This window comes from Oncorhynchus mykiss, chromosome 6 (assembly GCF_057628025.1).
Source record: "Oncorhynchus mykiss isolate SJ-2025 chromosome 6, ASM5762802v1, whole genome shotgun sequence".
Classification (NCBI taxonomy): domain Eukaryota; kingdom Metazoa; phylum Chordata; class Actinopteri; order Salmoniformes; family Salmonidae; genus Oncorhynchus; species Oncorhynchus mykiss.
The window spans coordinates 45329323-45342587 of record NC_143027.1 but is presented as its reverse complement, the minus strand read 5'-3'; the positions used below and the strand labels follow the sequence as shown (position 1 = coordinate 45342587).

The window sequence follows — 13265 nt, the reverse complement described above, 5'->3', positions numbered from 1 at the left end:
GAAATATGTGAAGTGTGTGTGATCAGATTTGTCAAAGCACCGTTCATTTACAAATGAGCTCCCTTTCACATCACCTACTGGATAGTGTAAACACACGTAGTCTAACAGCATCTGAGTGGCTCCAAACATGCTGCGAGCAACTGAGGGATATGATAGAGACATAAATGCCACTCCAGCAGAAAACCCATTAGATCATATGACAACACAGTCTGTGTGTGTGTGTGTGTGTGTGTGTGTGTGTGTGTGTGTGTGTGTGTGTGTGTGTGTGTGTGTGTGTGTGTGTGTGTGTGTGTGTGTGTGTGTGTGTGTGACCGACTGCAGTCTATATCGTTCCTTCTCTCAGATGAAAACGTACGTGGGCAGACAATAGCTCCCCGTCCTTCCCTCCGGGAATGCCTAGCCTTGCTGTATCTGTCCGTTTAGTACGCTCGTGCACGCGTACACACACATACGCGGACAAACGCACACACACACCATTACATGTAGATGGAACGCGGCCGTCTGTCTCAGCATAATAAACAATGTCGGTTGGAGGCTGCATTGGATAGCATTAAACATTAGCAGCTGAAATACATTAAGGGCTGATTATAGGGAAGGAACCCAAGTACCGTCTCGGTACTGAGAAAGCTTTGTTACTCATTAACACTTCTCTCCCACTAACTCCATCCCTACAGAAGAAAGAAACCATTTGCATCTCACTCAGTAGTAAAAATGAGGAGGAAAGTTTACCTTAACCACTGATCCACAGTAAAATTAATTATCATCCACCATATAGTTAAGGTTAGGATTGGGGACTGATAATCTAATCCTAGACCTGTAGTTAAGTGTAAATTCTGGTTTGGCACTGAGGGAGGATATGGTGATTGATTAAAATAAAGATGGATGAAAAATTCATATTCCCTTCCACTGAAGCAACAATAGTTACTTCGTCCTTGAGGATCAACAGCTAATCAAAATGTACAGTTGAAGTCGGAAATTTACATATACCTTAGCCAAATACATTTCAACTCAGTTTTTCACAATTCCTGACATGTAATCCTAGTAAAAATTCCCTGTCTTAGGTCAGTTAGGATCACCACTTTATTTGAAATGTCAGAATAATAATAGAGAGAGAGTGATTTATTTCAGATTTAATTTATTTCATCACATTCCCAGTGGGTCAGAAGTTAACATACACTCAATTAGTATTTGGTAGCATTGCCTTTAAATTGTTTAACTTGAGTCACATGCTTTGGGTAGCCTTCCACAAGCTTCCCACAATAAGTTGGGGGAATTTTGTCCCATTCCTCCTGACAGAGCTAGTGTAACTGAGGCAGGTTTGTAGGCCTCCTTGCTCGCACATGCTTTTTCAGTTCTTTCCACAAATTTTCTATAGGATTGAGGTCAGGGCTTTGTGATGGCCACTCCAATACCTTGACTTTGTTGTCCTTAAGCCATTTTGCACAACTTTGGAAGTATGCTTGGGGTCATTGTCCAATTGGAAGACCCCTTTGCGACCAAGCTTTAACTTCCTGGCAGATGTCTTGAGATGTTGCTTCAATATATCCACATAATTTTCCATCCTCATGATGCCATCTATTTTGTGAAGCGCACCAGTCCCTCCTGCAGCAAGCACCCCTGCAACATGATGCTGCCACCCCCACGCTTCACGGTTGGGATGGTGTTCCCCCTTTTTCCTCCAAACATAACATTGGTCATTTCATTGGTTTCATCAGACCAGAGGACATTTCTCCAAAATTACGATCTTTGTCCCCATGTGTAGTTGCAAACCGTAGTCTGGCTTTTTTATGGCGGTTTTGGAGCAGTGACTTCTTCCTTGCTGAGCGGCCTTTCAAGTTATGTCGATATAGTACTCGTTTTACTGTGGATATAGATACTTTTGTACCTGTTTCCTCCAGCATCTTCACAAGGTCCTTTGCTGTTGTTCTGGGATTGATTTGCACTTTTCGCACCAAAGTACGATGATCTCTAGGAGACAGAACGCATCTCCTTCCTGAGCGGTATGATGTCTGCGTGGTCCCATGGTGTTTATACTTGCGTACTATTGTTTGTACAGATGAACCTGGTTCCTTCAGGCATTTGGGAATTGCTCCCAAGGATGAAGCAGACTTGTGGAGGTCTACAACTTTTTTTTCTGATGTCTTGGGTGATTTCTTTTGATTTTCCCATGATGTCAAGCAAAGAGGTGCTGAGTTTGAAGGTAGGCCATGAAATACATCCACAGGTACACCTCCAATTGACTCAAATTATGTCAATTAGCCTATCAGAAGCTTCTAAAGCCATGACATCCTTTTCTGGAATTTTCCAAGCTGCTTAAAGGCACAGTCAACTTGGTGTATGTAAACTTCTGACCCACTGGAATTGTGAATTTTAAGTGAAATAATCTGTCTGTAATCAATTGTTGGAAAAGTGACTTGTGTCATGCACAAAGTAGATATCCTAACTGACTAGCCAAAACGATAGTTTGTTAACAAGAAATTTGTGGAGTGGTTGAAAAACGAGTTTTAATGACTCCAACCTAAGTGTATGTAAACTTCCAACTTCAACTGTAGCTAGCTACAGTATATGTATATCATTAGCAGCTAGCTAGTCATCTACAGAAATAACAGCAGTCAGAGCTCATTTCCACAGACTGTCACTGTTACAATAGATTCTTCGGAGGTAAGTTGGTCGATGTCAGTCAGCAGTTTTGCCGTCGTAGCTCTGTGTATTTCCTGCATGTTCCCGGGCTACCCCTGCTCCCCGCTGTGTGATGTTTGCTGGTGCGGTGGGGTGGGACTCTAATGATTGTGGTGTCAGGTTTGGTTTTAGCTTCTGTCCTTTCTCCTCAGCGCTTTGACCTTCAGGGCATAGTCGGGATAAACAGGCCTTTGATGGAGGCCATTACTTCTAGCTGTCAGATACTGATGCACACAGCCAGGGCAAGGTTTATAGCCGCTCCCTATTCCCGGGAAGCAATGTGGTGAGAGGTCGACAACTACACTGTTTATACCTATCCAGACTACTGGTGTGGTTTACAACTGGTCCAGATTCCCTCCCTAGCCTTTCCCCTGGGCCCTTCCCTTAAATGCAAATCTGTAATGTGGAAGCAATATGGTGAATGCACCATCACTACACTGCTTATACCTATCCAGACCCTTCAGATGGGCAAACATTGTAAGGTTAGGGCCAAGGGAAGGGGTAGGAAGTGAATTGGGACTGCCCGTGTGTTACTTCTAGCTGTCAGCTATTGATGCACAGCCATGATATTGGTTGCCCAATGAAAAACACTCAATACAGAAGCAGGGATAGCTAAGGCCAAGGCTTTTTATTAGCTGTTACTAGGGCCAGGAGTTTGTCCTCCTGACCAGGACAAACTCCTGGCCATAGTTATTATGCAAAACACAGTTTGCTCTTTTTAACGTCAAGTTCTTAAGCACAGCCCTACAAAGTGCTTTTATTCATACTCTTCTCTTGTGTAAAAGGCGTGATCACGATCGTCAGAAGCACATCAGAGACTGCTTTTTCTCTTTATGCTAAGCTTTAAACCAAAGTGCAGCTGCAGCTGTTCTTTAAAGTTCAACGAGCCAGTCTGTGATTTCCACTGCTTATGATCCCGGTAACACTTAAGATGTCTTCTCCCGTGTTTTACATATCAACTACCGCCTCCGGCTGTATTACCACGCCGGCTTTGAAGGTGTCTGAAGACTTATTCCAGCTTTAAAATATCTGACAAAATTGATTTTCTCACCTTAAAATGACATAGCAAAGGATTCTGTCTGCTTCCCAAATGGGACCCTATTCCCCATATCAGGTTTCTCCAACTGGCGTCCCAAGGGCCAAATTTAAGCAACACATAATAAAAATATATACATGTGATCGTATACAAAACGTTATCAAAGTTTGAAATTATTATGTTTTAGTCAAATATTGTATATGTTAGGGCTTCTTGCGGTCAATTTGCAGTCTACAAATGATTTGTTATTATGTTCTGGCCCCATGAGCATCCGCACAACAAAATAATGTCCCGTGGCTGAATCTAGTTAATTATCCCTGCCCTATTTAGTTCACCACTTTTGAATAAGTGTCAAAAGTAAGGCACTATTGAGAATAGGGTGCCATTTGGGAGGTACAGACTATTCCTGAGGCGTGAAGTAAAGGAAACTAGTGGGTTGGATGGTGGTGTGTAGAGAGGGTAGGGAGTGTAGGGGGTGTCCATGAGAGGGGAGAACCGACTGTCACTGTGCTCAAAATATTTCACAACACCTTTGTGTTTTGCACTGTGCTGAGGCTGATAACAATGTTTACGACCCTCTCAGCACGACGCACCAGGAAGCTGAGATTACCTCTGTCTTCAGAGCGAGACTGGGTCTGTGTCCCAAATCAAACCTCATTCCCTATTATAATACACTTCTTTTGGTCAAAAGTAGTGCAACATTTAAGGAATAGCATGCCCTTTGGGACGAAGACAGGGAGAGAATCCCCCAAGGTGTATTCTGGATATTTGTAGCTTTATCCCCCATGCAACACTTGATCACAAACAAGGCTGTTCAAAAGAAAGCTGGATAATAGTGTAAAAAGTGGAAGGCAAATGTTTAATTCTCAAACCTCCTTAAGACCGTTCACCTTCAAAGACTTCCCTTCTTCACCATTTCAAATGCTGAAATAGAAGTGGCAAGTGCTTGAAATTTAAATGGATCACCCTCCCCAATCCCAAATTGAAATTGAGCCCCCATAAAAGCTATACTGAAGCAATGCTTGTACAATCCAGTAATTTATTTGGTGGAGCTGCGACTGCAAGACAGAGAGGCACTCACCACCGCGTCCGATGATAACTGCTATGTTTGTGTCGTCCTATGTCTCTAATGCATCCATTTCTGTCTGTGGTTGTGTCCACCTTGGTGTCCGCGACCTCCCCTTTTCTCTCATCGGCTTTGAGTGGCTGGCAGGTTGTTGTCTCCGTGCTGTGGATTGATAGATAAAAATGAAGAATGGATTTAGTTTTTTCTCTCTCTCTCTCTCTCTCTCTCTCTCTCTCTCTCTCTCTGTCAGCGACTCTCTGGAACACATTTCATTTGAAATATTCTCAGAATACGAACTGTTAGCTGTTTTCATTATACCGTTTGATACATCACTAGGGCCTATTTTATTTATCCTCCTTTGTCACTCCACAGGATGTTTTTTTCTTCTATTTTTCCCACCCAGACCCTGGCTGCGTACTAAATGGCACCCTATTCCCTATATAGTGCACTACTTTTGACCAGAGCCCCATGGGTCTTGGTCAAAAGTAATGCTCTACAGCTCCTGGAGGCCAGCTAGAGGCCAGCTATTCTCCATTCAAATGAGCTGTCAGTTGAAATGCAGTTATTTACATGCTTCAGTTGACCTGACATCCTCTGAAATTATTTTCTGCATCTCGAGGTCTCGAGGTTGGCAGGCGTAGCAATGGGGAGGCTTTGGCAAGTGGAACAGTTGAACAGCTAAGCACAGGCAGAGGCAGAGCACCTTGAGTTTGTCCTTCCATAAGGGATGAAGAAACTACCGCTTATACTCATTGCATAGTAGCAACTATCAGACCCAAAAGCTCAAACAATTCAATCACATTCTATCACCGTGCTATATTACTATGCTCTATTACTCACAGATTTACCACTTCATTCTCCCAACATGTAGAATGGAAACAGTGTTATGGAAATTACACCAGTAATGAATGAATATAACAGCATTCCACTACATGCATTTCCATTTAACTATGCACTTAACTATGGACGATCATGATTTGGACACAAAGCTACTGTGCCGTTTCCTATGCAATTTTATATTAAAATCACATGAAAATGATTTAGCCTTTTTTGTTGTTGCATTGACTCCTACAGTCTTGGCTTCATCACAATATCAAACCTATGTAATATGACTGTACAGACAATACTGTACAGTACACTACTTTCCCATAGGGCTCTGGTCAGAAGTACCACACTATATAGGGAATAGTGTGACATTTGAGACACAGACTTCTCTGTGCCCTTTCCTTATTACCATACTGTGTTTTAGTCATGGGAGATTGAAGCGTAATTATACATCTTCCTCCTTTCGAGCGTCTCTGTCTGATTGTAATGAGAAGATAATCAGGAGCTGAGATTAAGACTTGATTGCCTCCTCTCCCTCCTCTCAGAGCTTTCTGCTTTCTCTCTCTCCCACCTCGGTGTTATAGACTGAGGGCCACACACACACACACAGAGGGAAAAAAAACACACACACACACTCACAAGCAATTACGGTGAGCGAGTGTACACGTACACACAAGTAGGCACGCACACCGTCTGTAAGGCCTGTAGTGTCAAACTACTAATGTAAAAGTGCAGGCTGTCTCCATCACGGTGGTGAGTTTTAAAGGTGATGGGTGAAATGAAGACAGCTGACGCTTGCTGGGTTGGGTGATTAATATGATCAAGGAATCAAGGGAAGGAGACTGAGGCTGAATGAATATTTCAATACAAACTAGATGATGATTCATTTATTTTTTTTATTCTGTTAGGAGAAAAAGTAGGCCCTATTTGTTCTCTAGATTGCTATTGGCATTGACGTCATGGACCAGTTTTTATTCCGAAGGCGCTGTGATGGAATATCTTTCCAGAATTGTCTTGTATTTGAAGAGGAATTATGTGGCCTGTAATCCTCGGGAATTCTGACAGAACCTTGAATTTGTTTACGCTGAGGCAGGTAGAAGACGGGTACAGGAGTGGAATCTTAATTTGTTGGTGTGGTATCTTAAATGAGCCTCATGAGTTACATAAATTCACTGAAAACACAAATTCCTCTTTCTCTCTCGCTCTCTCAAACCAGACAGAATAAATGTCCTACTACTGTACGTCCTACTATTGCGACATTCAAAGGTACAAAAAAATATCTCAAATGTCGCCATACACATCAACAATCGTCATTTTATATAGTTTACTAACACAAGATAGATATTGGTCTCCACGACATACAGTGCCTTCGGAAATGATTCAGACCCCATGACTTTTTCCACATTTTGTTACGTTAGAGCCTTATTCTTAAATGGATTACTTTAAAAATCAACAATTTACACACAATACCCCATAATGACAAAGCAAAAACAGTTTTAAAAAAACAAGCAGAAATACCTTATTGACATAAGTATTCAGACCCTTTTACTATGAGACTCGAAATTGAGCTCAGGCGCGGCCTGTTTCCATTGATCATCCTTGAGATTTTTCTACAACTTGATTGGAGTCCACCTGTGGTAAATTATATTGATTGGACATGATTTGGAAAGGCACACACCTGTCTATATAAGGTCCCACATTTGACGGTGCATGTCACAGCAAAAACCAAGCCATGAGGTTGAAGGAATTGTCTGTAGAGCTCTAAGACAGGACTATGTGGAGGCACAGATCTGGGGAAGGGTACAGTACCAAACATTTATGCAGCATTGGACACAGTGGCCCCCATCATTCTTAAATGGAAGATGTTTGGCACCACCAAGACACTTCCTAGAGCTGGCCGGGCTCTAAACAGAGTCTATAAAACATTAGGAACACCTGCTCTGTTCATGATATACTGTAGACTGATCAGGTAAATCCAGGTGAAAGCTATAATCCCTTATTGATGTCATGGAGACAGTTTAAAGAATCCTTTTTATGCCTTGAGAGAATTGAGACAAGGATTGTGCATGTCAAATATCAAATCAAATCAAATCAAAATCAAATCAAATCAAATCAAATTTTATTTGTCACATACACATGGTTAGCAGATGTTAATGCGAGTGTAGCGAAATGCTTGTGCTTCTAGTTCCGACAATGCAGTAATAACAAGTAATCTAACTAACAATTCCAAAACTACTGTCTTGTACACAGTGTAAGGGGATAAAGAATATGTACATAAGGATATATGAATGAGTGATGGTACAGAGCAGCATAGGCAAGATACAGTAGATGGTATCGGGTACAGTATGTACAAATGAGATGAGTATGTAAACAAAGTGGCATAGTATAGTATAAAGTGGCTAGTGATACATGTATTACATAAGGATACCGTCGATGATATAGAGTACAGTATATACGTATGCATATGAGATGAATAATGTAGGGTAAGTAACATTTATATAAGGTAGCATTGTTTAAAGTGGCTAGTGATATATTTACATCATTTCCCATCAATTCCCATTATTAAAGTGGCTGGAGTTGAGTCAGTGTCAGTGTGTTGGCAGCAGCCACTCAGTGTTAGTGGTGGCTGTTTAACAGTCTGATGGCCTTGAGATAGAAGCTGTTTTTCAGTCTCTCGGTCCCAGCTTTGATGCACCTGTACTGACCTCGCCTTCTGGATGATAGCGGGGTGAACAGGCAGTGGCTCGGGTGGTTGATGTCTTTGATGATCTTTATGGCCTTCCTGTGACATCGGGTGGTGTAGGTGTCCTGGAGGGCAGGTAGTTTGCCCCCGGTGATGCGTTGTGCAGACCTCACTACCCTCTGGAGAGCCTTACGGTTGAGGGCGGTGCAGTTGCCATACCAGGCGGTGATACAGCCCGCCAGGATGCTCTCGATTGTGCATCTGTAGAAGTTTGTGAGTGCTTTTGGTGACAAGCCAAATTTCTTCAGCCTCCTGAGGTTGAAGAGGCGCTGCTGCGCCTTCTTCACGATACTGTCTGTGTGAGTGGACCAATTCAGTTTGTCTGTGATGTGTATGCCGAGGAACTTAAAACTTGCTACCCTCTCCACTACTGTTCCATCGATGTGGATAGGGGGGTGTTCCCTCTGCTGTTTCCTGAAGTCCACAATCATCTCCTTAGTTTTGTTGACGTTGAGTGTGAGGTTGTTTTCCTGACACCACACTCCGAGGGCCCTCACCTCCTCCCTGTAGGCCGTCTCATCGTTGTTGGTAATCAAGCCTACCACTGTTGTGTCGTCCGCAAACTTGATGATTGAGTTGGAGGCGTGCGTGGCCACGCAGTCGTGGGTGAACAGGGAGTACAGGAGAGGGCTCAGAACGCACCCTTGTGGGGCCCCAGTGTTGAGGATCAGCGGGGAGGAGATGTTGTTGCCTACCCTCACCACCTGGGGGCGGCCCGTCAGGAAGTCCAGTACCCAGTTGCACAGGGCGGGGTCGAGACCCAGGGTCTCGAGCTTGATGACGAGCTTGGAGGGTACTATGGTGTTGAATGCCGAGCTGTAGTCGATGAACAGCATTCTCACATAGGTATTCCTCTTGTCCAGATGTCCAGATGTGTGCCATTCAGAGGGTGAATGGGCAAAACACAAGATTTAAGTGCCTTTGAACAGGGTATGGTTGTAGGTGCCAGGCACACGGGTTTGTGTGTGTCAAGAACTGCAACGTTGCTGCAAAGCCCGTGTGTATCAAGAATGGTCCATCACCTAAAGGACATCCAGACAACTTGACACAACTGGGGGAAGCATTGACTTCAACATGGGCCAGCATCCCTGTGGAACACTTATGACACCTTGTAGAGTCCATGCCTCGACGAATTGAGGCTGTTCTGAGGGTTAAACGGGGTGCAACTCAATATTAGGAAGGTGTTCCTAAGGTTTTGTACACTAAGTGTAGCCTATCAAAACACTTTTTCCAGTAGGAATGATCTGTTTTTTATTTATTTTTTAAATATCGTCAAATCCTCCCTGCTGCAGGATTATTTTTCTTCTGAGGCAAAAAGGGGTCAAATTAAGATCAAATATCTGTAAGAGGAGTTATACGTTGGACAGGAGTCGGTCAAAACTGTTTAGGGGTTAAATAGGGAAGTAAGGAACAATAAAAAGGTTCCTATGCCATGAATAGCTATACATTTTTTTTTATTATGTAGATATCCAACATGACCCAACCTCCTAATTAGACAGAATACCCTGGCAGAGATGGTATTACAAAGGTATGGCAGTTTTGGGTCATACATTCCCTCGAGACATTCGTTTTCCCAAATAAAGATGAACACAATCATCCTTTTCTGCTTGACATCCTATCACACTAATGATATACTCTAATGATATTCTGTATTCTTAATTTGAGCCAGTTTGCTACAGCAGGAAAAGAATCCTGCAGCAAAAGGAAATATCAGGAATGAAAGGTAAGACCCAAGTGCAGACTGTGTGAAGTAACAATGTTCATTGTAACCACAGGGGCAGGCAAACGACAGGTCAAGGCAGGCAGGGGTTGAAAATCCAGAGCAGAGCCCAAGGTACAGGCGGGCTCAAGTCAGGCAGAGGTCGGTAATCTAGAGGTGGAGCAAAGATACCGGACAGCAGGCAGTCATTCATTCATTTAAGATCCTACCTATACATTCCCAAATAAAGATGAACACAGTCATCCTATCATACTAATGACATACTCTAATGATATTCTACATAATCATATGCAATCTCTGCTGTTGTGGAACACTTACAGAAGGGGTATAAACAGGCTGTGACTGTGGCTCAGCTTTGTTGTTGTCTTTATCAGAGTGACTCATGCTTCCTGGAACAGTGGCACAGGCCCCGGTGCTCTGTTGCGTTGTTATGTAGTACTGCTGCTATTGTGGTGTATCATGTGGAAAAGAGGGGAAGCAACAACAGATGGAGCAGAATCTACATTACAAACAGGAGAGAGGAGCTTAAAGGGGGCATTACTTTCACCTCAGCAAACTCCCCAGGGTCAGAGAGAGAGAGCAAAAGAGTGTGTATGAAGGGGGAGGCTTCGGGGGATGGCATGTGTGCGTGCATTCTTACATGCCCGTTAATGCATTATTGTGTCTGAGTACAGAAATGAACCATCTATTACAGTGTATTGTTCTGTAAGTAAATCTATGACACTCCATTTAGTATGATATATTTTGTTATGTTATATTATGAATGGAATCGCGATAGTGCAATATCATATGCTTTATAGGGCATATAGTGTCATACGTCTTACCCGGTTGTGCAATATGAATTGGAAGAAGTATTTTATCATACATCCTGGGGATGTATAGTATTGTATGTCTTTGTCTGAGACAAGGTTGCTTTTGCGCCATAATAACAAAGGAGAATTACGGGGAGAATTTACATCTGTGGTTAGGGGAACTAATGACCAAGGTTAGGATAATTTATGTTGAAGCTTAGAAGAACTAAAACGACAAAGGTTAGGTGAATTTATGTGGCAGGTTAGGTGAACTGGGTTAAGTTTAGAATAAGAGTTAGGGAAAGGGTTTGCTAAAATGTCCCCGACTCAAACACGCAACCTTTGCTAGACGGTCGCGGAATACGCACACCCATCCTTCCCGACCAACCTCCCTACTTTCGTTTCTGTCTAAAGTAACTAGACCATTAGTACGTATCATCCATCATGGAGTTGCTCAGAAATACGTAGATTATGTTTCGTATGGCTCTGAGGCCAGGCTGACACACTCTTGTGCATGCATGCATAGACACACTCACTCACACACACACACACACACACACACGCACACAGTACCTCTAATGACGGTGTGAAAAAAAATCTATAAGGAAATAGTACATCAGATTTGTACGCCACTCTGCAAGAAAAGCTGACATAATTGCCTCCTGCATCGGCGTGTGTCTATTTCTCTCTTTCCTTCCCTCTGCACAGACACTTCCAAATGGAGTGTTAACACAAAACGTGAAGGGAAAAAGGGCAGACGATTTGCTTGTGATTTTTTGGCAGAATGTCTCGGGAGAGATGGTAGATGGGAGCAGCGTGGAGCGGAGTTTTGAATGGAGCCTCCACACGGATGTAACAAAGAGGGATTCTGAATCTAGACCAGCATTATGTTCCAACTTCCCTCCCTTCCACTACTGATGCCCTGCTGTGACTGGATACATTCTTCCAAGTACAGTATGACTTACAGCATTTTATAACCCCCAGGCTTTGTGAGGACTGTGTATGTTTCTTTTGTAGGCCGGTATGGTGTGCCGAGATGAATCGTGGATGTAAGATTCCATTCAGTCCTTCTCATCCACTTCTCATGGTCACTGTGAAGGGATGTGCGTTCTGTTTCGCAAGATGTGGGTAATTTTGGCTGCCATGCGAGCCATGTGCACACGGGGATGCGCACACACACACACACACACACACACACACACACACACACACACACTGTAAAGGAGTTACTGTGAATTTGACAGTAACTTACTGAGTGGCAAGTACAATTCTGTATTTCATATTTCAGTACACTGTACAGTGATATAAATACAGTATCAAAGCAAGTACTGTGTAATGGCACACAGTACAATACCGTAAAATGTACTGTATTATACGGTAGAAAAGTAAATGCTACCATAGTTGGTTTGTATTTCACAATATTTTACTGTAATTACAAGGGATTGATGCAAGCAGGCAGGTTGGCTGCCAGGTAAAGTGTTTGCAGATTACAGCATATTAATGAGGCCTTAACAATGGCTTCCAAACTAGCAGCTTCTACAGGGCAAAACAGATTAAAGGGACATGGCAAAATGCTCAACCAGTCTTTCCTCCATACATTTTATTTTGATGGGGCACTAAAACCACATAGAAGTTAAATTGGTACAGCATTCTTACTCACAGGTGCAACAAATATAGCAATAGCAATAGCAAGGCACACCTCAAAATATTGTGATGCACCAGAAACAACAATACCATGCACCCACTAGTGGTCACAAGGTTTTTGGTGCACCAAAGATGCGGTACGGTACTGTATTCTGCAGGATTGAATTACAGTACCATTACAAAAAAGGCAATTCTTTCCCCATGCACAATATTTCCCACAGGGCACCATCATTTACAGTATGCTGCAGTAAAATGTTTCAGATTATTTTACTGTTGACTATACCCAAATTACCATATAAATTAAAGTTGATTAAAAGTTTTAGTTTTAGTTTCAGTGCACATCTACAGGGGACATACTGCCATTGCCAAGAAGACCCGTGCGTGTCTAATAGAGCTTTAATAGAGGAGATGCCAGGAAGGATCGATACATCTAGCCTCAAACAGGAAGGGAAAACAGGAAAAACAAGATGGTGGATCAATAAATTTAACAACACAACCACAGCCGTTCAGGGAGAGGGCAAGTCAAAGGAGATGTCAACATTTGGATTATGGTCCTCCTCATTGACATTGACATAGTACATGTAGGTTAAACAGTCGATTTAGGCACAGAAAACAAACATGGTGTGACAGGAACCCATCCTGCATACAAAATGATGGCCTGAGAATGATTAGTGACATTCGCTTTATCAGTGAATGATCATTGACTTTGGGGGAGCCTTGGTACAGTGGTCTCATAAACAAATCCCTCTGTCTGAGTCAGT

The 13265-nt window shown here is 42.7% G+C and overlaps 1 protein-coding gene across 1 annotated transcript in view; it reads right to left on the bottom strand.

Annotated features, from left to right (window-relative positions):
- Positions 1 to 13265, bottom strand: part of LOC110526025 (serine/arginine repetitive matrix protein 4) — an 86755-nt gene that overhangs the window by 12436 nt on the left and 61054 nt on the right. The window contains exon 2 of the mRNA XM_021606606.3: positions 4797 to 4943. Within this exon, the coding sequence (XP_021462281.3) occupies positions 4797 to 4943 (147 nt within the window). The remainder of the gene's footprint in view (positions 1 to 4796; positions 4944 to 13265) is intronic.